This window comes from Chelonoidis abingdonii, chromosome 13 (assembly GCF_003597395.2).
Source record: "Chelonoidis abingdonii isolate Lonesome George chromosome 13, CheloAbing_2.0, whole genome shotgun sequence".
Classification (NCBI taxonomy): domain Eukaryota; kingdom Metazoa; phylum Chordata; order Testudines; family Testudinidae; genus Chelonoidis; species Chelonoidis abingdonii.
This window is the reverse complement of record NC_133781.1, coordinates 30535736-30563335: the sequence shown is the minus strand read 5'-3', so window position 1 is coordinate 30563335 and position 27600 is coordinate 30535736. Positions and strand designations below refer to the sequence as shown.

Below are 27600 nucleotides of genomic sequence, written 5' to 3'. Positions count from 1 at the left end.
CTTCCAGGAAATAGATTTTGGTTTGATCCATGGAAATGTCTCCCTCTTAACAGATCTGTTCTTTGATCAGACCCAGTGTCCTACTGCCTTTCGGTCCTCTGCAAGTTTGTTACTCTTTTCTCAGAGGCATGTTCAAATTGCCTCGCAAGATTTGTCTGTGTTTGGGTTTGGACTCTGCAGGTCAGTCCCTTTAACAGGAGTTTAAGTAGATGCTGCTGCCTATAACATGTGCTGTGTCTCCCCTTTTCATGTAGGTTTGGTGTCTTTTTTACATGTCTGACTTAGCTGCAAGCTATTAATTTTCAGCAAGCGTGTGTCTCTTCAGTGGCTCATCTCCTCCTGCTTTTTTATTATCCACCCTGCTTTTCTAGCAGCATTTAGAACCAACAGAAACTGAAGATGGTTTATGGAAGGAATTCCTGGCAGACATTTATCTTAACTAATTAGGTGTTTTTAGAAGGAGAATAACAATGATTCTTCCTTTCTGAAATAGACTTTTTCCTTTATTTTGGTGTGTGAAGTTTAATTATTCCCAAAAGCTGATCTCTGAACAGCGCTCGTTGTGCTGCCACAAAGGAAACCCACGTTTGTGTCTCGCTGCCCAGGCTGAGCTTTGAGTATTGGGGCAGTGACTCATTCAGGCTGCAGGGACAGTCCTGATTCAGCGACCCCATACTCACCGCTCATTGATTCCTGTCATTGCCTTGACAACAGCCTGGCAGAAAGCTAGCCATCCCTGGGTGTGTCTACAAAGCGTTTTGGAGTGAGCCTCTTAGCCCGGGTCTGCAGACTTGAGTTAGCAGGGCTTGCGCGAGCACTCTAAAAATACTGGTGTGACAGCTCTTTGAAGTTGTTACTCTGATTCTGAAGCCCACCCCCTTCCCTAGGCTTCGGAGCCTGAGCTCCAGCCCGAGCCATAACTTCCAGGTGCTGTCTACACAGCTGCTTCTAAAGCACCAGCCCAAGTCCTGAGCTCGGAGGCTCCTTCCGAAATGCTGTGTAGACATATTCCTTTTGTCCCAGCTGAAGGTTCAGTTCTGCCCGCATGTGAGCGCAGAACTGCAGGGTTAATAACCTTACACGGGAGGGAGAATGTGTGAAAATCGCTATTTAAATTGGTTTGTGATCAGGGTAAAGGAGAGAGGAGATTCCTTGAAACACATAGGCGAGCCTGGGTCCAGCAGAAGGCTCTTTTGAAGGTAGCTAATGGGTACATATACACTGCAATCAAAGACCTGCAGCATGGCCATGGTTGGCTCAGTTCAGTTGACTCAGGCTACTGGGGCTCGGGCTGCAGCGCTAAAAATTGAAGTGTAGACATCTGAGGGAGGTGGGTCCCAGAGCCTGGGCACCAGCCTGAGCCCGAATGTCTATGCTGCAATTTTTAATCCCACAGCCTGAGCCCCATGAGCCCAAGTTGTTTGGCTCTGAGACTCGGTGCCATGGATTTTTTATTGCCATGTAGATATACCCAATGTTTCCTCTTTTGTGCTGTGGACTTTGGAGGCCCTTTGCTCTTTCAGCCTGGTTTGTGTGTGTGCTTTGTCCCTAGGATATCCCCACAGGAGCTGACAGCTGTGTGACCAGCCTGTCGTGTGACTCGCACCGCTCGTTGATCGTGGCAGGGCTCGGTGATGGCTCCATCCGTGTCTATGACAGGAGAATGGCTCTGAGTGAATGGTAACTACCTGCAGCTTCCCCTTTAGCCCACTGCAGTCTCCCTGACTGGCAAATGGTCTCCTCCCTGAGTCTTACTGGTCTCTTGTCGTAAAGGCTCCAAGTTCACAGTGCACTTACCAGCTGTCACACTGGCTTCAGTAACTAGAATGTGTCACTGAAAGAATTTGTAATGTTTCAGTGAGCCCTTTATCGCCTTCATTATAGTACATGCGTGCCCAGTCCCATTTGTTAATATTGTCCCACCTCAGCAACCGTGCTGGAAGCCTGTTGGTTCAGGGATTTTCTCAGCTGACTCAGAGCTTTGTCGTGCTTGCCTGCATAGTGACAAGGATCATGCCCTGCATCATTAGACCCCCAGGTTTGCTAACAAAGGCCAGAGGTGTGAGAAGGAGTGGCCCTTTTCTTCACCTCCATGATTTCAACCAACAGGACTCAGAAGGTCCAGTTGCAGATGTTGGAGGTGCTCACTGTGCCTCCTCAGATTTCCTTCCAAAAAGTTTCCCCTTTCTCTGCTTGCTCCTCAGCCGTGTCATGACCTACCGGGAGCACACAGCCTGGGTCGTGAAAGCATATTTGCAGAAACATCCTGAAGGCAACATCATGAGCGTCAGGTAAAAGGGTCTTGAATACTGGAGACATTTTCCTCTCCCTTTAAAAATTGGTCACTGATATGTCAACACCAAAGAAGGTAAAACTCTGCACTTTGGCATTTCAGCTCAGCAGTTAACTCCTGCTCCAAAAGTTGGTGAGGGAAGGGAGGGAGAAGGAACGAAACCTGTAGCCTACCTGGGAGTGCATGAGGGGGTTCTAGGAGACATTGTATGCTCTGTTTCTGCCTCCTTATTGCAAATGGCCTTGTGGGGGTTATAAGTGAGAGGACAGAAGGGGAGAGGATGTTCACTCTGCATCCCCTGGGCATATTGCTTGCTGGATTACTTCACCATCTAGCAATTTTCTACACATAAATCTATTTCTGCTGCTCAGTAAATACTGTGTGGAGAGCAGCCGATATTTATTTGCCTGTTAAAGGGACAGCAGAATACAATTTACGGTCACAAAGCTGCACTTTGTCCACAGAGATGCTCTTCTTCCTTGTTTACAGAATGTAAACAGAACATAATTCTCCAGGATGTAATGCTTTCCTGAGGCAGGGGATAGAGTGGCAAAATTTATCACGATTTTTAGAAAGGGGCTTAAATGGTGCAGCTGCCAGATTTGTAGTGCTCCCATATTAGAGTTTTTAATCTTCCTCATAATCTCCCTCAGCAATCCCAGGGAGCCAGGTTGGCATCCCTGCCTTGCATGCCTCTGTCTGAAAGAGCAAACGTTCGCTTCCTCTCCTCCACATCCTCCTCAGCAGTGTCAGAAAGGCAGGAGAAAATCTCTGGTCCCCTATCCCAAAGCAACTGGACTCTGGTCAAACAAGCCATCCTGCAGTTCATTTCCTCTCCAGAAAGGAATGCCTTCGGGCTTAAAATAACTACAGTATCCATGGAGAGTGGCTTTTATAAAAGAATTATCGCCAGCAACTGGTTCCAGTATAACTGTGTCCTGAAATGCCTGAGACATTTGTGTTGCCAACTTCACAAAGCAAGAAGTCATCAGACAAACCCTGACACACACATGCGTGTGCGCGCACACACACACGCACACAGGAGAGTGTAGTCACAAAAGCATTCACAGGCAGCTCAATAGTGTTAATAAAATCTGTTCCATGCTGTTACTACATTTTATTGCACACCAGAAGCAACTACAACAGTACACCGTCCTCATCAGGAGTGTGCCCTCTGCTCATTGGGAAGGATGCTCTGTACGTGGCAGCCCAGCACGGCTGGGGTTTGTTCATTTCAGCTGAGCCTCCCTTTCTTGCCAGCCTGGATTTGAACCAACAGGTTAGTGGAAGGGAGAGCCCAGAGCCAGGGGGAGGAGGAGAGTCGCCTCACCTGAGCTTGGTGCTTCAGGGCGCCAAGAAAGTAGATTTAAAAACAAAAATCTGCTAACTGGACCCCTTCCCTCCACTTCCAGGGTTTGATTTCTGAAAAGAGCTGGGCAGCTAGCCCCAGGCCAAGCCAGGGGAAGGAGTAAAGGGGAACTGAAATCAAGCTAGCTCTGCCTTTAATCCTGTAGTAAGGGCTTCATCCCTGGAGGCACGGTGCCCCCCACACCCCATTGGGGCACATGGTCCTGTCTCATCCCACCCCATCTTCCATCCATGCAGCTCTCCTCGCTGGCTAACCTGCCTCCCCCACCCAGCCCGCTTCATTAGCTGGCATTCCCCACATCACAGGGTGTGCTGCCTACTATGGAGCAGCGAGAAAGAACATTTGGGTTAAAACAAGCCCTGGCAAATGTGTTGCTCTCTCCAATGTGTGCCTGGCTTTAGCAAAATATCTAATTAGCCTCCGCAGCCTCATTTCCTCGCCTGCAGATTATAGTGATCTCAGCCCAAGCAGCCCTGGGATGCGATTCCTTCCGAGGACACACTCCATTGAGACATAATGACACTGACTTTGGGTGCAACAGAAAGTAGTAAGAAGAGCACAGAATGGATTTTATCAACACTCTTGAGCTGTTTGTGAATGATTTTGTCACTGTACATATTAGTGATGTCTTTCTCTGAATGGCAGTGTGATTGGCAGTGACAGTCGCTAAATTTATTACTGGTCACTTGGACACTTATTTTCTCGCTAGGGAAACCAAAAAGTCACTAAATCTAGTGATAAAGTCGCTAAGTTGGCAATGCTGGCAATAATTACCCAGCAGAATCCTAGAGGACCCTCATCTGGATCTAAAAGCACGAGAGAATGAGTTTATAACCTAGAATTGACCATTGTAACCAGATCACCAGGGGAAGCTCACTCATATGCCTGAAGGGATGATGACACGTAGGCTGGATAGTCATGTGGTCCTTTGTCCAGCCATTTTGATCTAACCACTAGGGCCATGATTAGTTTGTCCTATTCTCTAATAGCCCTTTAAGGATTCTTATTCCAAAATCTCAGCCTTACAGATTCATAGCGTATTGCAAGAGGTAGGCCTAGCTAGCTGTGCCTTAGACTCACTTCCCAATTGTGGGGAAAATACATCAGTTGCGGGGAGGGGAGCAGGAACAGCATGTCTAGTATAGAGCACCACTTGTGCCCATAGAGTAACCTAGCTTTAATAATCCCTCTGCTTAAGGAATAATCAGCAACCGAGTTTTTAAATTTTCATCTGATCTCAAAACTCCATTGTTTGGGGCTGGGTCTAGTTCCTTGAAACACTCCAGCCCCCGCTTGTGCAGACTGAACTTTCTATGAAGGTTCAAACATCTTAACCTAAGCACCACAGTTCAGAAAAAGTTGTGTTAAAGGTGATCAGTGTCTTTCTAAGTACTGCTGGTTCAGGATTGCTGTCTCTATTGATTATCACTGGACGCCTCAGCAGCATTAGCCCAGTGGAGTCTGACATCCTCATACTAGTTAGAACCTGCTATTATTCCATTTAAATCTTGCTTATCTCATCACCTGGTGTCTTTCATTGGCTCAGAGCAGCCATTAATCTTTTCCGTGTTGCTGCCATACCCTGTTGGCCATATCTAGGGCCAGTTCTGTCCTGCACCGGTACCTTTGCCTGGATTGACCCTTAGAAGATACAAGCTGTTAATTAGCCTTTGCTGTCCCCTGCTCCAAAGAGTTCGCTGAACAGCAAGGGACTTATGGACCAGGGTCCAAATAACTGGCATCTTGGGCGGTTGCATAGGAGCCCCTCAGATTACTGCCTGCTGCTGGGCTGGAGCAGTCACACTGGAAGGAAGAAAAGGAACTGGGGCCTCATACACAGCTTGTTGTATTGTGGGCATGACATCCCAGTGAAAGCACTTTTGTCGTGTCGGTGCAGGTGGGGTAAGATAATAGTCACTCCTGGGGACAGCGAACATTCTTTCCTTTGTGTGTGTACACAGCACCTCACCTGCTGTGGATCCTACTGGAAACAAGTGATGCTGGGGTGGATACAGTCATGCTGGACGTAGAGTGGGAGAGGTGGTACTGAATCTCTCCTCGGGTGTAGTCCTTCTGTCAGCGCCACAACCAGGGCAGTGCAGCCGCTCAGGGCGCAAAGCCACAGTGGCAGAGAAATGACGGAATAAAACTGTAGGGGGTGGAAGTAGGCTTGCTAGCCCTGGGCACTAAAATGCCCAGTTATGGCTCTGCCATGCGTAATGGTGGTCTGTTCGCAGGCAAGTGAATGGCCTTTTCTGTGGGCTTTCGAGGCTGCACTTCCAGTGGGACAGAGTCTAATGTTGTGAACCTCCTCTGTTGATAGTGTGAATGGAGATGTCCGTTTCTTCGACCCCAGGATGCCAGAGTCTGTGAAGGTCCTTCAGATAGTCAAAGGGCTGACCGCCCTGGACATTCACCCACAGGCCAATCTGTTTGCATGGTAGGTTCTGACCCTATCCCACCTCCTCTGTGGAACAGAGAGAAGAAATCCATCATTACAAATATCGTTCACGTCTGTTTTTTTCCCTTTGCTATGACCAGTGCCACTTCGTTCCCATGTGTGCAGTTCAGGTATTTTAACCCTTCTGTGTGTTACTGAAACCTTTGCACTGGTGACTCAGAGTGATGGTGCAGGGTGTTGCTAGTTCTCAGTGTGTCAGACTCCCTACCCAAAGGCAGCAGGTTTACAGCTGGGCTGAGTTGCGGGGACCAGCATCCACTTCACTGTCACTGTGCCATGGTAGCTGTGGGAGAACCACCTTAGGGGAACGTGCACTTTCATTGGCTCTATATATTTTACATCTTGAATTTACAGCATAAGAGGTAAATCCTCAGTTCAAGCCTGTCTCTAAAGCTCTCTGTGGTAAGCCTACTGCAGCGTGGATTAAAACCAATCTCTTTGCTTATAAGAGCACGTGGTACACACTTTTGCTTTATCAATTACTCCTGTCTCCGTAGCCAAGTGGTAGTGAGTAGAAAACCCTTTATGTAGAATAGTATTGAATGAATGTGGTGAGTACATGATGTTCTCTCTTCCTTCCAGTGGCTCAATGAATCAGTTCACTGCAATCTACAATGGGAATGGAGAGCTGATCAACAATATCAAATACTATGATGGATTTATGGGACAGAGAGTTGGAGCCATCAGCTGCCTGGCTTTCCATCCTCATTGGGTCTGTATTTTCTTTTTAACTTTGGAATTTTTTTTGTAGTTCTGCATGCCTTTCTGTGAAAAAGGAGCTGGTCACAATGACGAAAGACCTCCCCTTTGTACAGGAGGGTACTGCACACAGTTCTGCAAGTGCACCTTAGTCCCTAACCTGCAACCTAGCTGTTTCAGTCCTCGAAGCCACTCTGCTCTGTCAATGCATTGCCATCCTATCCCAACAGAAGCACATGCAAATATGGCCAGTTGCACCAAAGTGTGCAGTAGTTATTTAATGTGCAGAAATGTCCACTAAGGGCTAGAACAGGACTCCAAACTTCTGAGCCACTTTTGCTCACTGGTTGACTGCCATTTTTTCTTCACTCTGGAACTGCCTTTTGATTTAGCTTTTCGCTCATGGCAGCTTATGCCAGAGATGTTCTGTAAGGTGTGTTAGCCTAGGACTCAGCTGAGCACCACCATCCTATTCTCCAGGAGCCAGCTCTCTCCGCCAGCACATACACATGAGACAAGCCAAAATTTAGCCCAGGTTACAGTGCACCTCTCTGTTCTGTGGCTCTTCCTCTAAAATTGATACCATCACCAAGTGCCTCGGAAATGGCTGCTCTCCGAACCCACCTTACCACTGTATAGTACTGTGCGTGTATGGTGCTGTGCAGCAAAAAAAACTGCTGAAAAAGTAAGAGTTCCTGCACAGTCTAAAGGCACAAGCTCATAAAATTCAGAACAAAACAGGGTGGAGAGAATCTTGCAATGTGAATGTGTCACAGAGCTGGTGGCTCTGCACTAGTCTTTAGAAGGAGGGGAATGAAGGTGGTTGGCAGTTGTTTAATTAGGAGGTGTCACACATTTGCAGTATGGCCTGAGATGGCTGGAGATGAGAATAGGTGAGGGAGGTGGAAGGCGTAGCAGAAAGTAGCTGGATGGTGAATAGGGAGCAGGTGAAGGTTAAAGGGGACACATAAGGGGGCGGAGCCATGTTAGAACCTTGTAGGTCAAACATAAGTGGTTTACATTTAATGAGAAAGGACAGTGGCATGTGATGAAGGGCCTGAAGCAGTGGACAGAGCAGCAAGAGGAAGGTGAACTATGATGTGACATGCTATTGGCCCTCCGATTTGGGGGTGGGCTAGGGGGACAGGGGTGGGTGATTCTCTGGATTGCTGGTAGAGGTTATGGGCATTTTACATCCTGAGGAGGAAGACAATAAAGAGGAGCTTGTGCATCTCAGTCTGCTGCTCCTTTGCCTTGGGACATCACCCTGCAAGAAGTCAAGCACCTAATGAATGATTTGGTCCTTGGGTTTGGGGGATGGGAAGAGGGGGTTAGCAAGTCTGAAAAATTTGTCTCCTTTAAAATAAACAAACAAAGAAACCCTCTAGTCCTGTTCTCTTTGAAGCCTGGAATTGCTCCTGGGGTTCTCAATAGAAGCGCTCCAGTTTTCAATCCAGGGGATTGTTTGTAACAAACACATTTAGAAGAATTATACTAGACGTTGGCACCTGATGGCCACCATAATTTTTTCCTTCAGCTGAAACAGTGGCATACAGTGTGCAGACATATAGCCCAAGATAGGTGGAGGAAACAGGCTGTTATAGCTACCTTGGCAGACCCGGCTAGGAGCTCCCTAGCATCTGGCCAGCGGTGCTCAGAATGCTGCGACTCCCCGCCTGGACTGATAGGTATCCTGTAGCCCTTCCCCTCCCCCCATGACTCCTGCATATTTCACTTGTTTGCTCTCCGTCCCACAGCCTCACCTGGCAGTTGGAAGCAATGACTACTACATCTCCGTGTACTCGGTGGAAAAGCGGATCAGATAACAGCAGCCTTATCGGAGAAAGGGAGAGTCCCAGCGGGCAGGGCCATGTCTCACCTGTAATGTATATAGAGAAATGATCGACTTGAATGTTTAGTGTTGGCTGCTGCTGCTGCAACCCATAACTTGAACAGTTTTTTTTTTCTTCTGACTCAGCTACTGATGATTTGGAGAGGTGGAGAGACAATCTTCTATTTTCTTTTCAGCCAGAACCTCTGAAAACTACAGAAAAGGAACATTTCTTTTTTGTTTTCAATGGTTTCTCTGTTACAAACATGGTTCCAAGGCTTCAAAGGACTGGATGAGACGATACCTTTGTGAGGGACTTTTTATTTCAGTCTTTGTTCCTTTCTTTCATGGGGTCTAGGTAACTTAAGGAATGAAGTCAGGACTCGCCTACAGCTCCATATTTTCTCACCCTTTCAAGTGACCCCTCTGCCTATTAACTATCCTGTGCCAAAGAGCAGCCCCTCTGGCAGGCAACAGGATCCCAGCTGGCCGCCTGCAGAATATCACACCTAGTCTTGAGCAATCTGTGTGTAACCGAGAGAAGGGAGCCAGGAAATCATCTGCTGTGCTCGCTGGCCTCCCTCTCTCCAGTGGCAGTATGGACAGAGTGAGCGGACAAGCATGCATGGCAGCAGGAGGAAGAGGGAAGGGGGTTGGAAGTGAGGAGAACAGTAGCAGTGTGGAACACTGACAGGCCATAAAACTCTGCATCCAGATGGAGGAGAAACAAGAAAATGAGCAACATCCTCAGTGCCCTAAGGAAATTGGATTGTGTCTGATGTAACTACTTTCTGTTCATGGGCACGTACCTGTGTCAGTGCAGGTGAATGGGGTGAGAGACTTTGTCTTATTCACTCCATTGTTTCAGGAGTCGGTGTCCCTTTGCCCACAGCACACCCCCAAAGCACACAAGATGTCCTGACAACTGCACAGACAGAGGGCTTGTTTTGCCCCTGCCTTAAACCATAGGCTTTCATTTTTCTCAGAAGTGCTAATATTCTGCTAGCTAATAGACCTGACTGTATGCACCCAACTGTATACATGTGCATTTGCATGCACCTTGGTCTATATGCATCCGGGCATATTTGTACGTGTCTGTATGAACCCAGGCAGATATGCATTGCATTGGCATGTCCTTGTGTGTCTACACATCTGGGCATCCACGTGTATGTTCTGATTACAAGAGAATCACTGCTGTCCTGGAGGGAGATGGGCCAACAGCAGTGCCTCGTGCAAGACCATCTTGTCCCCAACTCTAGGGAAAGCTGATACCCTCTCCCATGCCTTTCATGCCTGTCGGTAATGAAGATTCCTGTCCCTTGGAATCCATAATGTGTCTGGAGATTGATTTGGGGAAAGAGGTGGCAAAGCTGAAGGGAGCATTCCCCCAATAAAGTACTGTCTAGATGTGAGTCAACTGGGCGGGAACAACAAAACCCTGTAAAGTAACGATGATGCTAAGCTATCCAAATCTAGGAAAACTCTCTCCGTTCTGGTTCTGGCCTCACCGTTACTCACAGGGCAGCAGAGGTGCCTAAGTCAATGACAGTAGTGTTAATGAGAAAAGAAACGAACAACATTGTTGCTGCTTTTTGTTGTGGGCAGTAGCTTCACCTCCCACACTGAACTCAGCTGGGGATGGCTGACCTTGTCGCTGCCCATAACATGCCACATCATTTTGCTTCCGGAGATGCTCATTCAGCCTATATGCAGCCAGGCAATGCCATGGCATCAGAATCGGCCAGGATCCTGTTGTCATCTGCCATTAAAAGTCAAATAGTAAAACGCTGCTGTCTGCAAATCTCAAAGTATTCCTGTTGCAAGGTGGCTTGAACTGTGGGGACTGAGGCAGGTACCCCAGCTGGGGCACTCTTCCCACTCGCAAGCACAACTGCAGTCTTCTCTACCCTACGGTGATCCACCGGCCGCCTCACAGGATGCTGAATCGAAAGCAGTGGAAGGAAATCTGGAGGAGCTGCTGTTTAACCTAAAAGTCTGTGTTTTTCTAAGATGTGGACTACCAAAAGTTAGTAATGGGCTAAAAAAAAAAAATTGCCTCTCTTGGTGGCCCATTGAGCTGCTGTTCTACACGGATTTACTTGCCCCAGTGTCTGTTGCAGTGGTACCAGTGTCGCCCCTCTGATTACCATGCCTGTCCCTCTACGCATGGCTCTGAACTCAGGGAATGGCCGAGGACAGGCGTGCTGGCCAGCATTGAGACAGAGGTTGGGATTTGCAGATAACTGACTAACATGCACTATTTACAAACACCATAGATTTTTAACCTCAATCAGTGGATTTCTTTAAAGAACAAGCGATACCTGGCAAAATGCAAAGGTGGATTGTGGGAAGCTGCTTTGTCTTCATACCAGCATTCCCTGAGTGTCCTCCCAGCCTGTGCAGCCAGGAGTAGGATTTTTAACTGACTCGGCCTGTTGAGCTTTCATCTAAGCGTGTGCGTGTCTGGGCTCTGTTTTCACAGGTCTGATGCAAAAATTCAATCATGAAGTTTAACCGAGGCTCTGGAGAGCATCCTACCTAAAAGTTCACTTATCTCTATTTATTTTATAAAAATAAAAAAGATATTAAAAAAAATAAACTCTGAGATTGTAATGTGAGAGTAAAATAAATACAAACAATAAATGGTTAATAAAATATAAATGCAGAAAGAGCCTGTGGTCAGGTCGTTTTATTGTAATGAATGGGAGAAGTTAGTGTTCCTAGTCTTGAGAGCAGGAAAAAGGGCTATGTAAGGTAGGGGGGAAATCATAGAAATGTAGGACTGGAAGGGACCTCAGTTGGTCATCTAGTCTAGTCCCTGCACTGAGGCAGGATTAAGTATTATCTAGACCATCCCTGACATGTGTTCGTCTAACCTGTTGTTCAAAATCTCCAATGATGGAGATCCCTCAACCTCCCTGGGTAATTTGTTCCAGTGCTTAACCACCCTGACAGTTTTTCCTAACGTCTAACCTAAATCTCCTTTGCTGCAAGTTAAGCCCATTACTTCTCATCCTGTCCTCAATGGTTAAGGAGAACAATATATCACACTTCTCTTTATAACAACCTTTTACATACTTGAAGACTATTATCATGTCCCACCTCAGCCTTCTCTTCTCCAGAGTAAAAAAACCAAAACTTTTTTTAATCTTTCCTCATAGGACATGTTTTCCTAGACCTTTAATCATTTTAGTTGCTCTCCTCTGGACTTTCTACAATTTGTCCACATCTTTCCTGAAGTGTGGTGCCCAGAACTGGACACAATACTCCAGTGGAGGCCTTATCAGTACTCACGAAAGTGGAAGAATTACTTCTCATGTCTTCCTTATGACACTCCTGCTAATACATCCCAGAATGACATTCCCTCTTTTGCAACATATAGTTTTATTTAGTTTATTTAGTTTGTGATCCACTATAGCCCACAAATCCTTTTCTACAGTACTCCCTAGGCAGGCATTTGCCATTTTATATTTGTGCAATTGATTATTCCTTCCTAAGTCTAGTACGTTGCATTTCTCCATATTGAATTTCATCCTATGTGATTCAGACCTTTTCTCCATTTTCTAAAGATCATTTTGGATTCTAATCCTATCCTCCAAAGTGCTTACAACCCCTCCCAGCTTGATATCATCTGCAAACTTTATAAGTGTACTCTCTATGCCATTATCCAAATCATTTATGAAGATATTGAATAGAACCAGATCCAGGACAGATCCATGCAGCATCCCTTTCAGTCTGCCCTTCCGGCTTGATTTTGAACCATTGATAACTACTCTCTGAGTATGGGTTTCCAGCCAGTTGTGCACCCACCTTTATAGTAAGTTCATCTACGCTATATTTCTGTAGTTTGTTCATGAGAAGGTCAGTGAGACAGTATCAAAGCCTTACTAAAGCCAAGACAGAGAGCATCTTCTGCTTCTCCCACCCACCCATAAGGCTTGTTACCCAGTCAAAGAAGGATGTTAGGTTGGTTTGGCATGATTTGTTCTTGACAAATCTATGTGGACTGTTACTTGTCACCTTATTTTCTTCTAGCTGCTTACAGATAGATGGATTATTTGTTCCATTATCTTTCCTGGTACCAAAGTTAAACTGACTTGTTGATAATTCCCTGGGTTGTCTTTATTCTTATTTTTATAGATGGGTACTATATTTGCCCTTTTCAAGTCCTCTGGGATCTCTCCAGTCCTCCATGAGTTCTCAAAAATAATTGTTAATGGCTCAGAGTTCTCTTCAGCCAGTTCCTTAAATATTCTAGGTTATATTTTATTTAATCAGCCCCTAAGTTGTCATCTACCATTTAACTTATTTTTCTTTACTTGTTCGTTTCCTGTTTTAGCCTCACTCAGATCCTACCCCGTTTACACTGATGTTCACTATGTTAGTTGTCTGATCACTGCTAACTCTTTTGGTGAAAGCTGAAACAGAAAAGGCGTTTAACACTTCAGCCATTGCTATGCCTTCCCCTCCTCAGTGAGGAGTGGGCCTACCCTATCCTGGGTCTTCCTCTTACTTCTCATGTATTGGTAGAATGTTTTCTTGTTACTCTTTATATCCCTACCTAGTTTAACCTCATTTTGTGCCCTAGCCTTTCTAATTTTGTTCCTACATGCAGGTCAGTGAAAGATTACTGGTTAAGCCAGGGTGGCCTCTGACCACACTTCCTATCTTTCTGGCTTCTAGTTCTGCCAATGACTTGCTATGTGACCGTGGACAAGTCATTCTGTGCCTCAGTTTTCCGATCTGCTAAATGGGCATGATTCTGCTTTTTGAGATCACAGGTGAAAGACCCTTGTCATTTGCACTTGTACTATTTCTAGTCATTTCCCCATGAGCATGTAAGAAGGAGCTATCAAACCCTGTGCTTCAGTGCACATGGGTTCTCTGTGGGGAAGAGTGTGGCACTGTCATTAAATTGCTTTTGATCAGAATGCATTAGGCTGCAGCACTCATCAGTCAATAGCGGCAGGCTCATCGCAGTATGGGGCAAAGCAGGAGGGAGGGAGTGGGAGCATCTTTGGGGCTCCATTGGAGATGTGAAGGGATCTTTGACAGGCAGAAAGGAAGAAGGGAGGCCCTGCAGCTTTCACAGCTTTTCCCTGTGGAACTGTGGATCCTGGGAGTTTGGCACACTAAAGGGGTCACTCCCAAGGGACTGAGTACAGGCTGGGGCATAGACCAGACCTTGTGACTCCATGGCAGAGCTCTTCCTGGAAGGATTCACCTAACAATAATAATGGGACACTCCACCTCCACTACTAGATCCCTCACATGTGGAATCCCACAAGGAACAATTTTCTCTCTGGTCCTCTTCAACATCTATCTGCAACCACTAGCGAACTGGTCAAACCCCTATGTGGACTCAAGTGCCAGCAATATGCAGATGACACATAGCTCTGCCGATCCTTCAGCACATCAGTGCCTGGGTGAGGTCAGCTCATGGATGAAGAACAGCTGGCTGAAGCTGAACGTGAGCAAGGCAGAAGTGATACTGGTGGGCAGAGGAAAGCATTGTGAGGAGCCGTGGTGCCGTCTCCTTTGGTTGAAGAGTCACACACACACAACTGATCCAATCAGTCCATAGGGGAGGACACTCGTGCATGCCCCACTGACTCTGAGTTCTCACATTATAGCAGCCTCCATGAGTAAGGCTGCGTGTCTGTCACAGAGGTCATGGAAGTCATGGATTATGTGACTGTCTGTGACCTCCATGACTTCTGCAGCAGCCAGTGTGGCTGGCTCTGGGGCTGCCCGAGCACTCGGGCAGCCCCTGGGCCAGCAGCAGCAGTTTGGGTGTGGGAGGGGTCTCAGGGCTGGGACAGAGGGTTGGGTACAGGGCGGCACTGACCTCAAGGGGGCACCTCGGAAGCAGCTGGCATGTTCCTGCAGCTCCTAGGCAGAGGGGTTGCGGGCTCTGCATGCTGCCCCTGCCTGCAGGCACCACCCCTGCAGCTTGTGGTATGGGCAGTGCGTGGAAGCTCCCTGGATTTCCCTCCTAGGAGCTGCAAGACATGCTGGTCGTTTCCGGGGAGCTGTGCGGAAACAGGTAGGGAGCCTACCAGCCCCACCAACCCTCCCCTCAGCACCAGCGCCATGCGTGCCACCACACGCCCCCCCCCAGCACCCGCGGTGCCTCCAGACCGCCCCCCCAGAGCACTCGTGGCCCCCCGGCCCAAGTTTTAGTTAGGGGTTTATAGTACAAATCATGGACAAGTCGTGGGCCGTGGATTTTTGTTTACTGCCCGTAGCCTGTCCACAACTTTTACTGAAAATACCTGTAACTAAAACATAGCCTTGCCCATGAGTAACACTTGCTGCCATATCTGGTTAGTTAGGAGACTCTACCCCATCCTGATGAGCAATGGTCTGCCTGCATCCTCTCCTGGCCGGATTACAGCACCGCAATATACCTGGTACAGAAAGCTTCAGTCCATCTCCTCAGCAGTACTGGCTACCACGCATACATCACGTCTGTCTTGCACTCTGTATACTGACTCCCCATTGAATAGTGACAAGTTCAAGATCTCAGTCCTTATCTTCACAGCGTTCCACAGCCTGGGCCCAAGGTATCTACAAGATTGACTAAAGCTCTTGGGTGAAGAGCATGGTCGACAACTTCATTCCTCTGGCACAATGGAACTTTCTACAGTAAGAGTAAAGCTCATCTGTGCAGGAGATGGAGCTTTCCAGGGACCAGCCCAAGGTGGAACAAACTTTCCCAGGACCTGAGGACCATCACAAACCGCACCACTTCTGCTCTGAGTGCAAGGTACGTTCCTTTGACTTTGCCTTCTGTAACATGGGGCTGTGTGTGTATGTGTGTGTCCAAAGCAAGACGTTCCACTCCACGCACGTCTCCTGCCAGGGAGAGGATGAGAGAACAAACCTGTGACAGATGTTAGTCATGTTGCTTAATGCACAGCTGGAAGGCACTCGGATATACAGTGCAGTATAGGAAGGCTATAGACTAGTTGGGGCTAGAATAGATTGTTTGACGGGCTCATGTGGGAGCATTCCTCTACCTGAAGGGTGGCTCACCAGGACACAGGGTGTCTGAGTGGAAAGCTGACAGGGACATCTCAGAGCACATCCTGTCCCAGAAAGGTGATCCTTTTTCCCTTGGCAGTGTCAAAAGAAGCCCTTCCTGTTGCAGTCAGAGCTTGAAGGTTCCCTTTGCTGAGAGAGATCGGGTGATTAGATCTCTATCAGCTCATCCCCTGAAACAGCTTCTAGAGAGGCTTTTGTTAAAGTGGGGGTGGGTAAATCTCCCAAGTCTGGTGGCTTTGGCAGGGCAGACAGTTTGGATAAACGGCTGTAATGTTTTACTCTGCATGGTCTGGCATGGCAAGGTGCCTCCTGCAAGCCTCTTATCTAACTGGGACCTTTCGGTGTGGAGGCAATAGTCCAGCTGACCGAGGAAGCTTGTCAGCAGAGTGTGGGAAAACAGAGTCTCTATGAGATACAGAAGAATAAGAAATAACTTAAGCATCTGCAGACGGCTACTGAAGATGAATCAGTGTGGTTAGCTGGGTCTTGGTGAAAACCGTTACTATAGTAACCTCAAAGGTGCACTGTCTGTTGTGTGTTCTAATCAACTGCAGAGTGTTCGCAGCCATAACATCCGCTGTGCGGTGTGCACTCGCTGGAGGGGTGACAGCCTGCCCGGGAGCTACTGGGTTCCATCTTGCTGAGAATCTGGTTCCCATGAAAACAAGGGACTGGATAATGCTGGCCAGGGATGAGCATACCATGGGCAGCACAGATATGCTCACAGGAATATAGCTCTGCTGATGCCCCTCAATCCTGACCCGCAGCCCCTGCTGTTCTACTCCCAATTCTCTTTTGCGCAGAGGCTGCCACTGATATAGAAGTCAGCCAAAACTTAGTTTTGGTGGCATGGACGAATGTGGACAAACTCATTTGCTCTTGTGACTTCAGTCAGGGATCTGCTTTTGTTTTACCAAACCTAGCTTTGTGTCTGTAGCTTCCCAGAGCACAGACGTTGTTTTGTGTTGTTTAGCATGTGATGGGTCACTTTAACTCAAGAGTTCATTGATAACAACTAAAATAACTCTCTGGATTGTTGGAAGGCCTCTACGTATTGGAGTCCACGTACAAGTTGTGATGCTTTCGTGGGGTGCCAACACCTGTGCATGTCCTTGTTTAACACCCTGCCTGCAGCAGGAGAGTCTTGGCATCAGCTCAGTGCAACACTGGCCTGTCAGCCACTCAAATGCTCTCCTCAAGCCTCTACTAGTCCTATCCTTGCTTGGCAGGTTAACATTAGGTGCCCCCAACGTTCAGCCTCCCTTGAAGCGCATTCCTCTGCAGTGTCCAGTCCCATCACTGGAGACTTTCAGAAGTTACCAAGTCTGCTGTCTCCAATGAGACAGTGCACACATCGACCTGTTAGATCAGCTGAGGATGAACCCCTTTCTTCAGTATAACAGCTCTGAGATGAATTTCTACTACAACAAGAATAAGTTTATTGATGAAGAACAGAGATGTAAGTGATTCTAAGCAAGGATAATAGAAACAGAAAATGGTTACAAATAAAACAAAAGTATAATAGCCTTTCTAGTGACTACAACTTAGGCTACAATCTTTGTCTAAGGTAGTTTTCTTGCCTAACGCCTCCTCTCAGCATCACACGCTACCCACCCCTTGGGCCGAAATCCAGCTCTCATGGATGCAAAGAGTGTTGGTCTCTCTGTTCCCTCAGAGATGGATAACTGCTATGTCTTTTCCCCTCCTCTGATAGTCCAGTAACCCTTGGGAGTGTGACCCCAGACAACGTTCTTCTGCCCCACTGATTGTTCTTCAGGGTGGGGACGATGCTGTCTTTCCTGTATTCTTCTCATTCTTCTATCAGTCGGCTTCGTGTTTTGCCTCAATGTGCAAATATCATGCTAATTGTTTTGGTTCAGCCTGCTCCATTTACATTCGAGACCCAGGCCGACAAGCCACTCAACTTTCCTTTGTCTCAGACAAACTTGTTTGCCAGATCTGCCTTGTTTCATGAATTGAGTGTGTTTTCAGTGTACACCTACAACTTTGTCATTGTTACCCACACAAGCACCCCACAATGATCATAATGACCATTATGATATATGTTGTCATTTGATACTTTATACAACAGTCTTTACAGGTAAATACCAGGGCAGCAATGTGTTAGGTATAGTGAATTTGTCAAGTCTGAGGAGTTGCTGAGAGAGTAGTGAACCACAGGTGGGGCTCCGTGTTACACAGGTACCACATGTTGTGGACCCTTTAACATTGTATGATAGAGGTGAGTTTGGTGTGAAGAAAGGATGGAGAAGTAGTAGCTGTCCAAGGTCCTGATCCACAGTCACTTCCCCTTTTTGTGCCTCACTCCAATCCGTCTGGGAGTCAGCCTTGCTGCTGCTTGTGAGTGGCACTCTCTTGCTCTGAGCAAATAAACTGCACTGAAAACAAAGCAAACACTGCTGTCCTGATTGCACAGGAGAATTCAGTTCCCCCCACCCCACCCCCCATTGCCTTGGGTTTTCATTATCCTACCTTTACCTATCTTGTGTGTCACTCCCACCTTTAAAGTAAGCATCCGACACTTGAAAAATCCAACTGTTTCATGTCCATCTAAGCAGACCTGCTGCAATCCAAAGAAGAGGGATTGGCTGTAATTCCTGAGTTAAACCTCTCCAACAGAATACCCACTGATTGTTAAAATATTCGTTGACGAATACCTGTTAGTATGATCTCCACAGGAGGAGTGTGAATAGCCTCACAAGGAAAGTTGCCATCCAACTGATATTTCCTGGTAGGACCTGCAGTGTGGAGACATAAGCTAGCACTGGCTGTGGCGAACAGAGGATCTATTTGAATCCAGGGACTTTCAAAGCTGTAATAAGGTATGTCCTTTGCCTTTCTCCTCCCACCCCAATGTTTTAATTAATAACCATACTTAAATTAACCAAACAAGTGTTTAAAGTAATCAGATTTGTCTCTCAGCCAATCTAAAAGTCTCTGGTTATAACATTGAGGAGTCCTTGTGGCACCTTAGAGACTAACAAATTTATTTGGGCATAAGCTTTCATTGGCTAAATTCAACTTCATTAGATGCATGGAGTGGAAAACACAATAGCAGGTATATGTACATAGCACATGAAAAGATGGGACTTGCCTTACCAAGTGGGGGGTCAGTGCTAATGAGACAATTCAATTAAAGTGGAAGTGGGCTATTCTCAGCAGTAAAGGAGGGAGGAAACACCATCAGGAGCTCGTTCACCTGCACATCTATCAATGTGATATATGCCATCACGTGGCAGCAATGCCCCTCTGCCATGTACATTGGCCAAACCAGACAGTCACTACTCAAAAGAATAAATGGACACAAATCAGACATCAAGAATTATAACATTCAAAAACCAGCAGAACACGTCAATCTCCCTGGACACACAATAACAGACTTAAAAGTGGCAATTCTTCAACAAAAAAAACTTCAAAAACAACTCCAACAAAAAACTGCAGAACTGCAATTCATTTGCAAACTGGACACCATCAAATTAGGCCTGAATAAAGACTGGGAGTGGATGGGTCACTACAAAACCTAATTTCCCCCAACTGTTGCTCACACCTTCCTGTCAGCTCCTTGAAATGGGCCACCCTGATTACATTGGCCTCATTACCACTACAAAAGTGATTTTTCGTCCCTTGATATTCTGCTGCTGAGGATAGCCCACTTCCACTTTAACTGAATTGTCTCATTAGCACTGACCCCCCCACTTGGTAAGGCAACTCCCATCTTTTCATGTACTGTGTGTATATACCTGCCTACTGTATTTTCCACTGCATGCATTTGATGAAGTGGGTTTTAGCCCACGAAAGCTTATGCCCAGATAAATGTGTTAGTCTCTAAGGTGCCACAAGGACGCCTCGTTGTTTTTGATGACACAGACGAACACGGCTGCCCCTCTGGAACCTGGTTATAACGTGTGTTTTAAATGGAGTGAGGGCCATGCCCTACGTGAACCAGCTGACAGGTTGTTTCTTTTCAAATTACTCTTCTGTATTCTGTTTTAGACCCTTTAAACAACGGGCTAGTGATTTGCTCTTCCCTGTAATTAGTTACAGTGATTCAAGTCTTTGATTACATTCTAGTTCTTGTGTTTTGCCGCCTCCTGGTGGTTTGTCTCAGCCTCAGTAACCTCTCAGTATGATTTGCATGTGTGAATCCAGGGCTGTGGGAGCACTATCAGGGTCACACAACAGGATTAAACCCTGTGATGTTGCCAGTTGCTGAACAATATGTAACATCTGGTTGTAATCTAGAAACACTGGAGCTTTCAGCAGTTGGAAGCCAGACTCTGCTGTGATTTTCTTTGCCATTTAGTTTTATTTGCAGAGATTGATTCTCCTCCTGCCCCCTAGCCCTGAATTCAACCCGGCCAACAATTTTTGCAAGTGCAGTGTTTGATTTGTTGAATTGTGACAGCAAATACAAGTAGATTTCTGATTACCTGATCTGCAGGCACAATTTCACATTTCTGTCTGCAGTTTTGGGATTGGGGAGAAGGCACAAAAATGGAAGAATGATTATTCAAGGAGAAAATTGCCCTCACAAAGCCTAGGTGGTTTTATGGAAGCCAGGGCCTTTGACAACTTCTAATTGTTTCATGGAGCTTTGGTCACCTGACAGGGTCCCATTTCACAGACAAGTCCTCTAAAATAACAGTATTTGAACGTCAGCTGCTGAAGGGTGGATTTGTAATGAATGAGGCGGTTTCACTGAAGGGTGACATAGACGCTGCAGGTTTGTTGTCCATGGATTGGCTTGACTGGGAGTAAATGGCTCTTAAACTGTGCTGAGTAAGAACTCACACCCTGTCTGTCTCTGAGGATTTTAAGGCCCCTCCTCTCCTACCACCAGCCATTCCCAAACCCATTGCTATCTTCTCTTCTCTTTAGCCTGTCTTAGTATCAGACAGAGGGGGCAGGGAGGTTACCCAAGAATGGCTCCATTTTGAGGAGAGAATATACACGCTCTGAGAAGGCCAAGTATCCCTGTGCTTCAGTGGGTCACAGCTGAGAATATCAAATTCAGGACAAACCGCTGAGAAATAGGGCAGACACACCCCAAAACTGGTGGTTATTCCCCCATAAAATATACCAGACCAGCAACAAAAGTAAATTTCTGTTTCACCACACTGGCTAACAAGAAGTCAGAAAAGCAGTCTCCATACTTATCACCACCAAAAACACTAGACTTAATGATGAGTGGTTATTTAAAACCAGTTTCATTACCCAAAGAGTTCTTCTGATCCCAGAGAATCAGCCACATACCCAGGTCAATATACAACTCACATCTTTCTCTTGCCATTCCTCTACTATCTAAAATCTAAAGGTTGATTTATAAAACGAAAGAAAGAGAAAAATGAGAGTTAAAATTGTTTAAAGTAATCAAATACGTACAACAATTGCAAAGTTCTTAGATCAGGCTTGTAGCAGTGATGGAATAAACTGCTGGCTTGATAAGTCTCTGGTTGCTTCCAAATCATTGGAAGGTCCTCAGTCCCTTGGTTAGAATGCTTCCATTAGTGTAAGTTCATAGTCCAGAGGTTTGAGCGGGAAAGAGGCAAAATGGAGATGTTTCCAGGGCCTTTTACAGCTTCTGCCAAGTGAAGGGAAACCCATTGTTCTTACTGTGGAAAATTACAGTAACTAAGATGAAGTCACATGGGCGAGTCACATGTCCATGCCTGCTTCGCTTAGTCATAGCAGAGGCCATTACCCATACTCTAGTTGAAGTTCACAGGAAAGTCAGTTAAATGTAGATAGTATCAGAGGTGTAGCCGTGTTAGTCTGGATCTGTAAAAAGTGACAGAGTCTCCTGTGGCACCTTATAGACTGACAGAAGTTTGAAGAAGTGAGTATTCACCCACGAAAGCTTATGCTTTGCCACTTTTTAAGCGTAGATAGGCATCTCCCACGGTCCATTGTGAGTTAAATGTTCCTTGATGGGCTGTTCAACTTGAGTTCCTTCACAGTGTGTTGGCTAAGTACCTCGCGTGTGTTACCACATGAGCAAACACATTTGAAATAAAGGTACGTGGTCAATATTTATAACTTCAGATACAAAAATGATACCTGCATACAAATGGCATGATCATATTCAGCAAATCATAATCTTTCCATAGACATCTTACATGCCACACTTTGTACAAGATTTGTTGCAATTATATGACAGTGGTCACAACTATGATCTACATGGTCTTATTTAACCTGATAACATCACACCAACCATGGCCACTAGAATCATTTTAATGCCATAGGCCCTGCCTCAGCAATCCAACCCTATTCAGCAAAGCATGTGCTTCAAATGAAATGTCCTCAAACACTGTGCTGAGTAGGGGTGGATTTACAAATGTGCTTAAACCCTTTGCTGAATTGGAACATTAAATAGTAATTAATTTTTTTGTAACTAAGATATCGTTTCACCAGCTCTTTCCATGACCATTGCAGTTAGTGTTAAATGTCTGGGCTCTGGCATGTGACTCGTTGTGGCCAACTTGCTGTTCAAAGTCTAATGTATTTACCAAATCTGCTGTAGCTGGTCTGTTCTGGGATGATGCTTTCAAAGAGAATGTGAAACCCTCTCCTGCCTGAGCCATACAGTGGGTGGCAGCATGGCTGTGAGTCATGAGATGGGAGCAAGTCGGCTCTGAAGAAAGTACTACTGAGGAGGCCACAGGGAGAGCTCAAAGAATCAAAATGGTGACGCAGGACTAGACACAGTCCCTGTCCAGAATCCCTAACTGCAGCCTGTTTGTATCCATGGCGTGCCAGCCAGTATTGTCTAACCAGAGAACTCCTCTGAGGTGTGGATGTGTTTCCTGTTGAAGCATCGGATCTGGTTTCCAGAGAACTGCCTCACTGAGCCATTGCAAAAGTGTTTGTGAGAATAACCTGGTAGCTGACTGGTCTGCAGCACTGCCAGCTCAGTGTGTGAACGTTGTCAGAACTCATAAGATAAGCGCAGTTGGGCCTGTTCAGTGCCTAGGTGGGAGACGTCACCATAGTGTTTGCCTCATAATGAATCTCCCCCCACATATGAATGTGTCCCTTACAGTCTAATGCTGTTGGTGATTCACAAGGGGATGCTTTTCCAGTTGTCCATGGTGATGACGGGGTGCTACACTACTGAGTGGTGCCATCTTTCAGTGATGTCCTAGTCTCTGTTGGTCATTAACGATCCCGTGGCACTTCCCACAAGAATGATCCAGGGATTAACACTCTGATCTGAGTAATTTCATTCATCCTACTGAACGTTCTCCTTGTGATTTCTAATATAGATGTTCTCCATTTTCTGCCCTAAAGTGTTGCTGCGAGCTGTCAAACCTCTGCAGAGCTCTCCCCGAGACGTGGGTGAAGTAATCCCCAGATATAGTCTGTGCATCCATTTTAAGTTTCTTCAGTGCTTTGGGGTTCTGACAGTTAAAAGAAGCTCTATAAATGAAAGTAACGTTAATGGTGTGATACATCTCATCAGCTCAGGCAAGCACTGTTTATAGAGTCGAGGTTTTCAAACCGTCAGTGACAAGAGTAACATGAAAACACTCCAACTGCCGGATAAAAATATCGTTGTGCGGGTTTGTTTCGTGTTTAGGGATGATCTGATTCAGCAAATTCACTTCATGATGTTCTTTTAATTTGGATTTCTCTGACACAGTCAGAAATTTATTACAATTTCCTGCAACAAAGAAGCTAATTTTGCCCTCATGTGGTTCCTACATGTATTAATTCATTTTCCCAGTTAGCTTGGATATAAAGCCTGGAGTTTCTCTGCCCCATGAATCTGGCCTTTATCAGGAGGATCTCTTGGCCCAGTTTGCGGGGAGGCATTTCCTCTCTAAGGACAGTGCCTACAAGGGTGCTGCTGCTCAAACTGTGACTGGGTGTAACTGAGCTTCCTTTTCATTGAGCTGCTCAGAAAAAGTTGCAATAATCCTGCTCTCCACAATCCATCACTGATCCACAGAACAAAGAAATTGTTTTCTGCCTCCTTCCCAATACTTGCCGGCCAGGCTACATCTTAATAAGCTGATGTGACACTGATTTTTCTTTCCTATTGGTTCGCTATAACTAGCTGAGAAATGTGTAAAGCCATGGATTAGAAGTTTAGTAATATGCTAAACAGTTTTCCTCCTAACTTCAGTTTAACCATTGCCTTACCTCTTCGTTTTGGCAAATGTTACACCCTCTGCTACGTCTGGGCCACGCTCTTCTCTCAGCTGTGGAACACACCAGAAAGGACTGGGCATTGTTCATGGGTGCACAGAGTTCTCTTCTCTGCTTCTGCAGACCCTGCAGGGATCACAACTGCTTTCGGTAGTTGAAAATAGGCCAAGTTCAGCCCAGGTGTAACTCCAGTTGAGTCTGTGGATTGACACCAGGACTGAATTCGGCTTAGAATGTTTTAAACAGACAAGATACTGACCTACAGGGCCTGCATCTTGCAGCACGATACAGTAAGTGGGAAAGAAGTGAACACGAAGAAGGGACTGGATCCCAAGTGAATCCTTTACCTTCCCCATTTGTAAGATTTAGTTTTCACAAATGTTAGGCTTTGTTCTGCTCTACACATTGTGGTTTCTCATTCAAAGTGGGATCTCTAAATAACATCAGAGCTTTCGAGTGTGCTGAGGCAAGAGAGGTGCCAAAGAATCATCCTACTCCAATTACGGTGGAGTGGCTGCGAGCAGCCGTCTCGCTTTCCAGATGACACAGTGTGCCATTGCCACACTAAAGCATGCAGGGTGCATTGGAATTTACACAGATCCAAGTCTCTGAAGCTAGTTTCCTGTTAATGTGTGGGATGCCTCTCGCTTGTGATAACCAAAGTGTCGCCTCTTCTGGGTCATGCACCTAGCGTAAAAATAAATGGAATTACAGAACGTCATCTGAACCCAAACCTGCTGCAGACTCGATTTCACAGAGCTTTGTGGGAAATGGAGATGCTGGAGCACTTTCAATTCACTCTTGGCTTTCGAGACAGAGCTGTCAAAACAGCCTGTTTTGCCTCTTTTTTTAAGGTGTTGCACTCTAATAGACTGATGCTTTCTGTTCCTATTAACTTCACTGCCTACTCTACCTGGAGCTGTTAATGGGCAAGAAAAGCATAATTCCAGCTCCTGGCATTAATTACTTCTGCCTCTGCCAGACCCCTAAAACATTGGGTAAGTAACAAGCAAACAGCTTCTGTTCTGCATGTGGCCATTTATGCTCCAGATACAGCAAAGAGCTTTGCAGTGAATGGGAGTGGCTGTTCTCATGCTTCTCCTCTCATGGGCACAGGGGTGCCGTCCCCATTCTCCTCCCTATTGTGATCACACGGCACCCCCTGATGATTACAACCATTGCTTCAGAAGGAAGAGCCTTCAGGGAGGTTTGCAAAGGCACAAATGGGAGTTAGGAACTTGATTCCTATTGACCTAAAGTGGGAACTGTGCACCAAAATGTCCTTTGTGCCTTTGAAAATCTTGCCCCTAATGTATGAATTGGGCTGTTCTGCTTTACACCAGGGACTGGACCAGTTCCCAGACAGCCCATGACCAGAGAGCCTGAAGGCCCCCTTTGTGACCCCCTCCTTGCTGCATTGAGTGCTCATTAGCCAAAGGCAAGTACTGGGCCATTTGTGTATATTGTGGGACTGGGTGTACGGCTTCATGCTTGAGCCTGACCCCTCTAAAGCCTCTGTGTTTGGCCCACGTTGAGGCACAGTGAGTTGGCAGACCGGCTAGCTCAGCGTTGGGCATTAAGGAGAACTTGGTTAGGAAGTTATCAAATACTGACTTGTTTCTGTGGAAGCAAAGCCCCAGATCTGGTGTGTCTGGTGCTGATTTCATGGTCTAGCCTTCCCAGTGGGGTGGCTGAGCCGGAATGCTTGGTCAGCCTGTCTGCTGGCCAGTAGATGCAGCAGACCAAAGACCAGAGGGCTGGCCCTCTCACAATGGAGCGAGGTAAAGAGCAGGATCCCCCACTGAGCTGTTCTGGGATATATGCTGTTCAACGTATTCATAAATGATCTGGAAGAGTGAGTGAACAGTGAGGGGCAACGCTTGCAGAAGGTACAGAATTACTCAAGATAGTTAAGTCCAAAGCTGACTGTGAAGAGCTATGAAGGGATCTTGCAAAAATGGGGGGCTGGGCAACAAAAATGGAGGATTAAATTCAGTGTTGATCAATGCAAAGTAATGCACATTGGAAAACTATACGTACACAATGATGAGATCTAAATTAGCAGTTACAACTCAAGAAAGATGTCATGGATAATTCCCTGAAAACATCCACTCAATGTGCAGTGGCAGTCAAAATAGCGAATAATGTTAGCAACCATTAGGAAAGGGATGGATAATAACACACAACATATCACAGTGCCAGTGTATAAATCCCTGATACATCCACACCTTGAAAACTGCGGGCAGTTCTGGTCACCCCATCTCAGAAAAGGTATAGAAACGGCCAACAAAAATGATTAGGGGAAGGGAATTACTTCCATATGAGGAATTACTTCCAATGGAGAGGGGTAACTAGTGGTGTTCCCCAAGGGTCAGTCCTAGGACAAACCTATTCAATTTATTCATAAATGATCTGGAGAAAGGGGTAAACAGTGAGGTGGCAAAGTTTGCAGATGATACTAAACTGCTCAAGATAGTTGAGACCAACGCAGATTGTGAAGAACTTCAAAAAGATCTCACACAACTAAGTGATTGGGCAACAAAATGGCAAATGAAATTTAAAGTGGATAAATGTAAAGTAATGCACATTGGAAAAAATAACCCAATCCTATACATTACGATTGATGAGGCTATTTACTACAACGAGTCAGGAAAAAGATCTTGGCATTCATTCGTGGATAGTTCTCTGAAGATGTCCACACAGTGTGCAGAGGCAGTCAAAAAAGCAAACGATGTTTAGGAATCATTAAAAAGGGATTAGAGAAGAAGACTGAGAATATATTATTTGTCCTTATATAATCCATGGTACGCCCACATCTCGAATACTGTGTACAGGATTGTGGTTCCTCACGTCAAAAAAGACTTCTAGCACTAAAGAGGTTCAGAAAAGGGCAACTAAAATGATTAGGGGTTTGAGAGAGTCCCTATGAGAAAGATTAAAGAGGCTAGACTCTTCAGCTTGGAAAAGAGGAGACTAAGGGGGGAATATTATAGAGGTATGTAAAATCATGAGTAGTGGATAAGGAAAAGTTATTTACTTATTCCATAATACAAGAACTAGGGGTTACAAATGAAATTAATAGGTAGCAGTTTAAACAAATAAAAAGGAGTTCTTCTTCACACAGTGCACAGTCAACTTGTGGGAACTCCTTACCTGAGAGGTTATGAAGGCTGGGACCTATAACAGTTTTTAAAAGGGAACTGGATAATTCATGGTGGGCTAAGTCCATAAATGGCTATTAGCCAGGAAGGTAAAGAATGGTGGTCTCTAGCCTCTGTTCACCTGAGGATGGAGATGGATGGCAGGAGAGAGATTACTTGATCATTGCCTGTTAGATCCACTCCCTCTGGGGCACCTGGCATTGGCCACTGTCGGTAGACAGATACTGGGCTAGATGGACCTTTGGTCTGACCCGATACGGCCGTTCTTATGTTCTTATGAGAGACTAAAAAGATTGAGACTGTTCAGCTTAGGAAAAAGAATGACTAAGGGGGATAGAGGTCTATAAAATCATGACTGGTGTGGAGAAAGTGAATAAAGAAGTGTTATTTACCCCTTCTCAAGAACCAGGGGTCACCCAATGCCATTAATAGCAGGTTTGAAACAAACATAAGGAAGGACTTCTTCACTCAACGCACAGTCAACCTGTGGAACTCAATGCCAGGTGATTTTGTGAAGGCCAAAAGTATTAACTGGGTTCAGAAAAGAATTAGCTACATTCCTTGAGGACA

General features: G+C 45.9%; 1 protein-coding gene across 3 annotated transcripts in view; it reads left to right on the top strand.

The window, feature by feature from the left end:
• RPTOR (regulatory associated protein of MTOR complex 1) overlaps positions 1–11322 on the top strand; it is a 290490-nt gene extending 279168 nt beyond the window's left edge. For all 3 annotated transcript variants that reach the window (XM_075071909.1, XM_032797289.2, XM_032797288.2), the window contains 5 exons: positions 1553–1680; positions 2205–2291; positions 5986–6102; positions 6706–6835; positions 8580–11322. In XM_075071909.1, the coding sequence (XP_074928010.1) occupies positions 1553–1680; positions 2205–2291; positions 5986–6102; positions 6706–6835; positions 8580–8648 (531 nt within the window). In that variant the 3' untranslated portion in view covers positions 8649–11322. The remainder of the gene's footprint in view (positions 1–1552; positions 1681–2204; positions 2292–5985; positions 6103–6705; positions 6836–8579) is intronic.
• The last annotated feature ends 16278 nt before the right edge of the window (positions 11323–27600 follow it).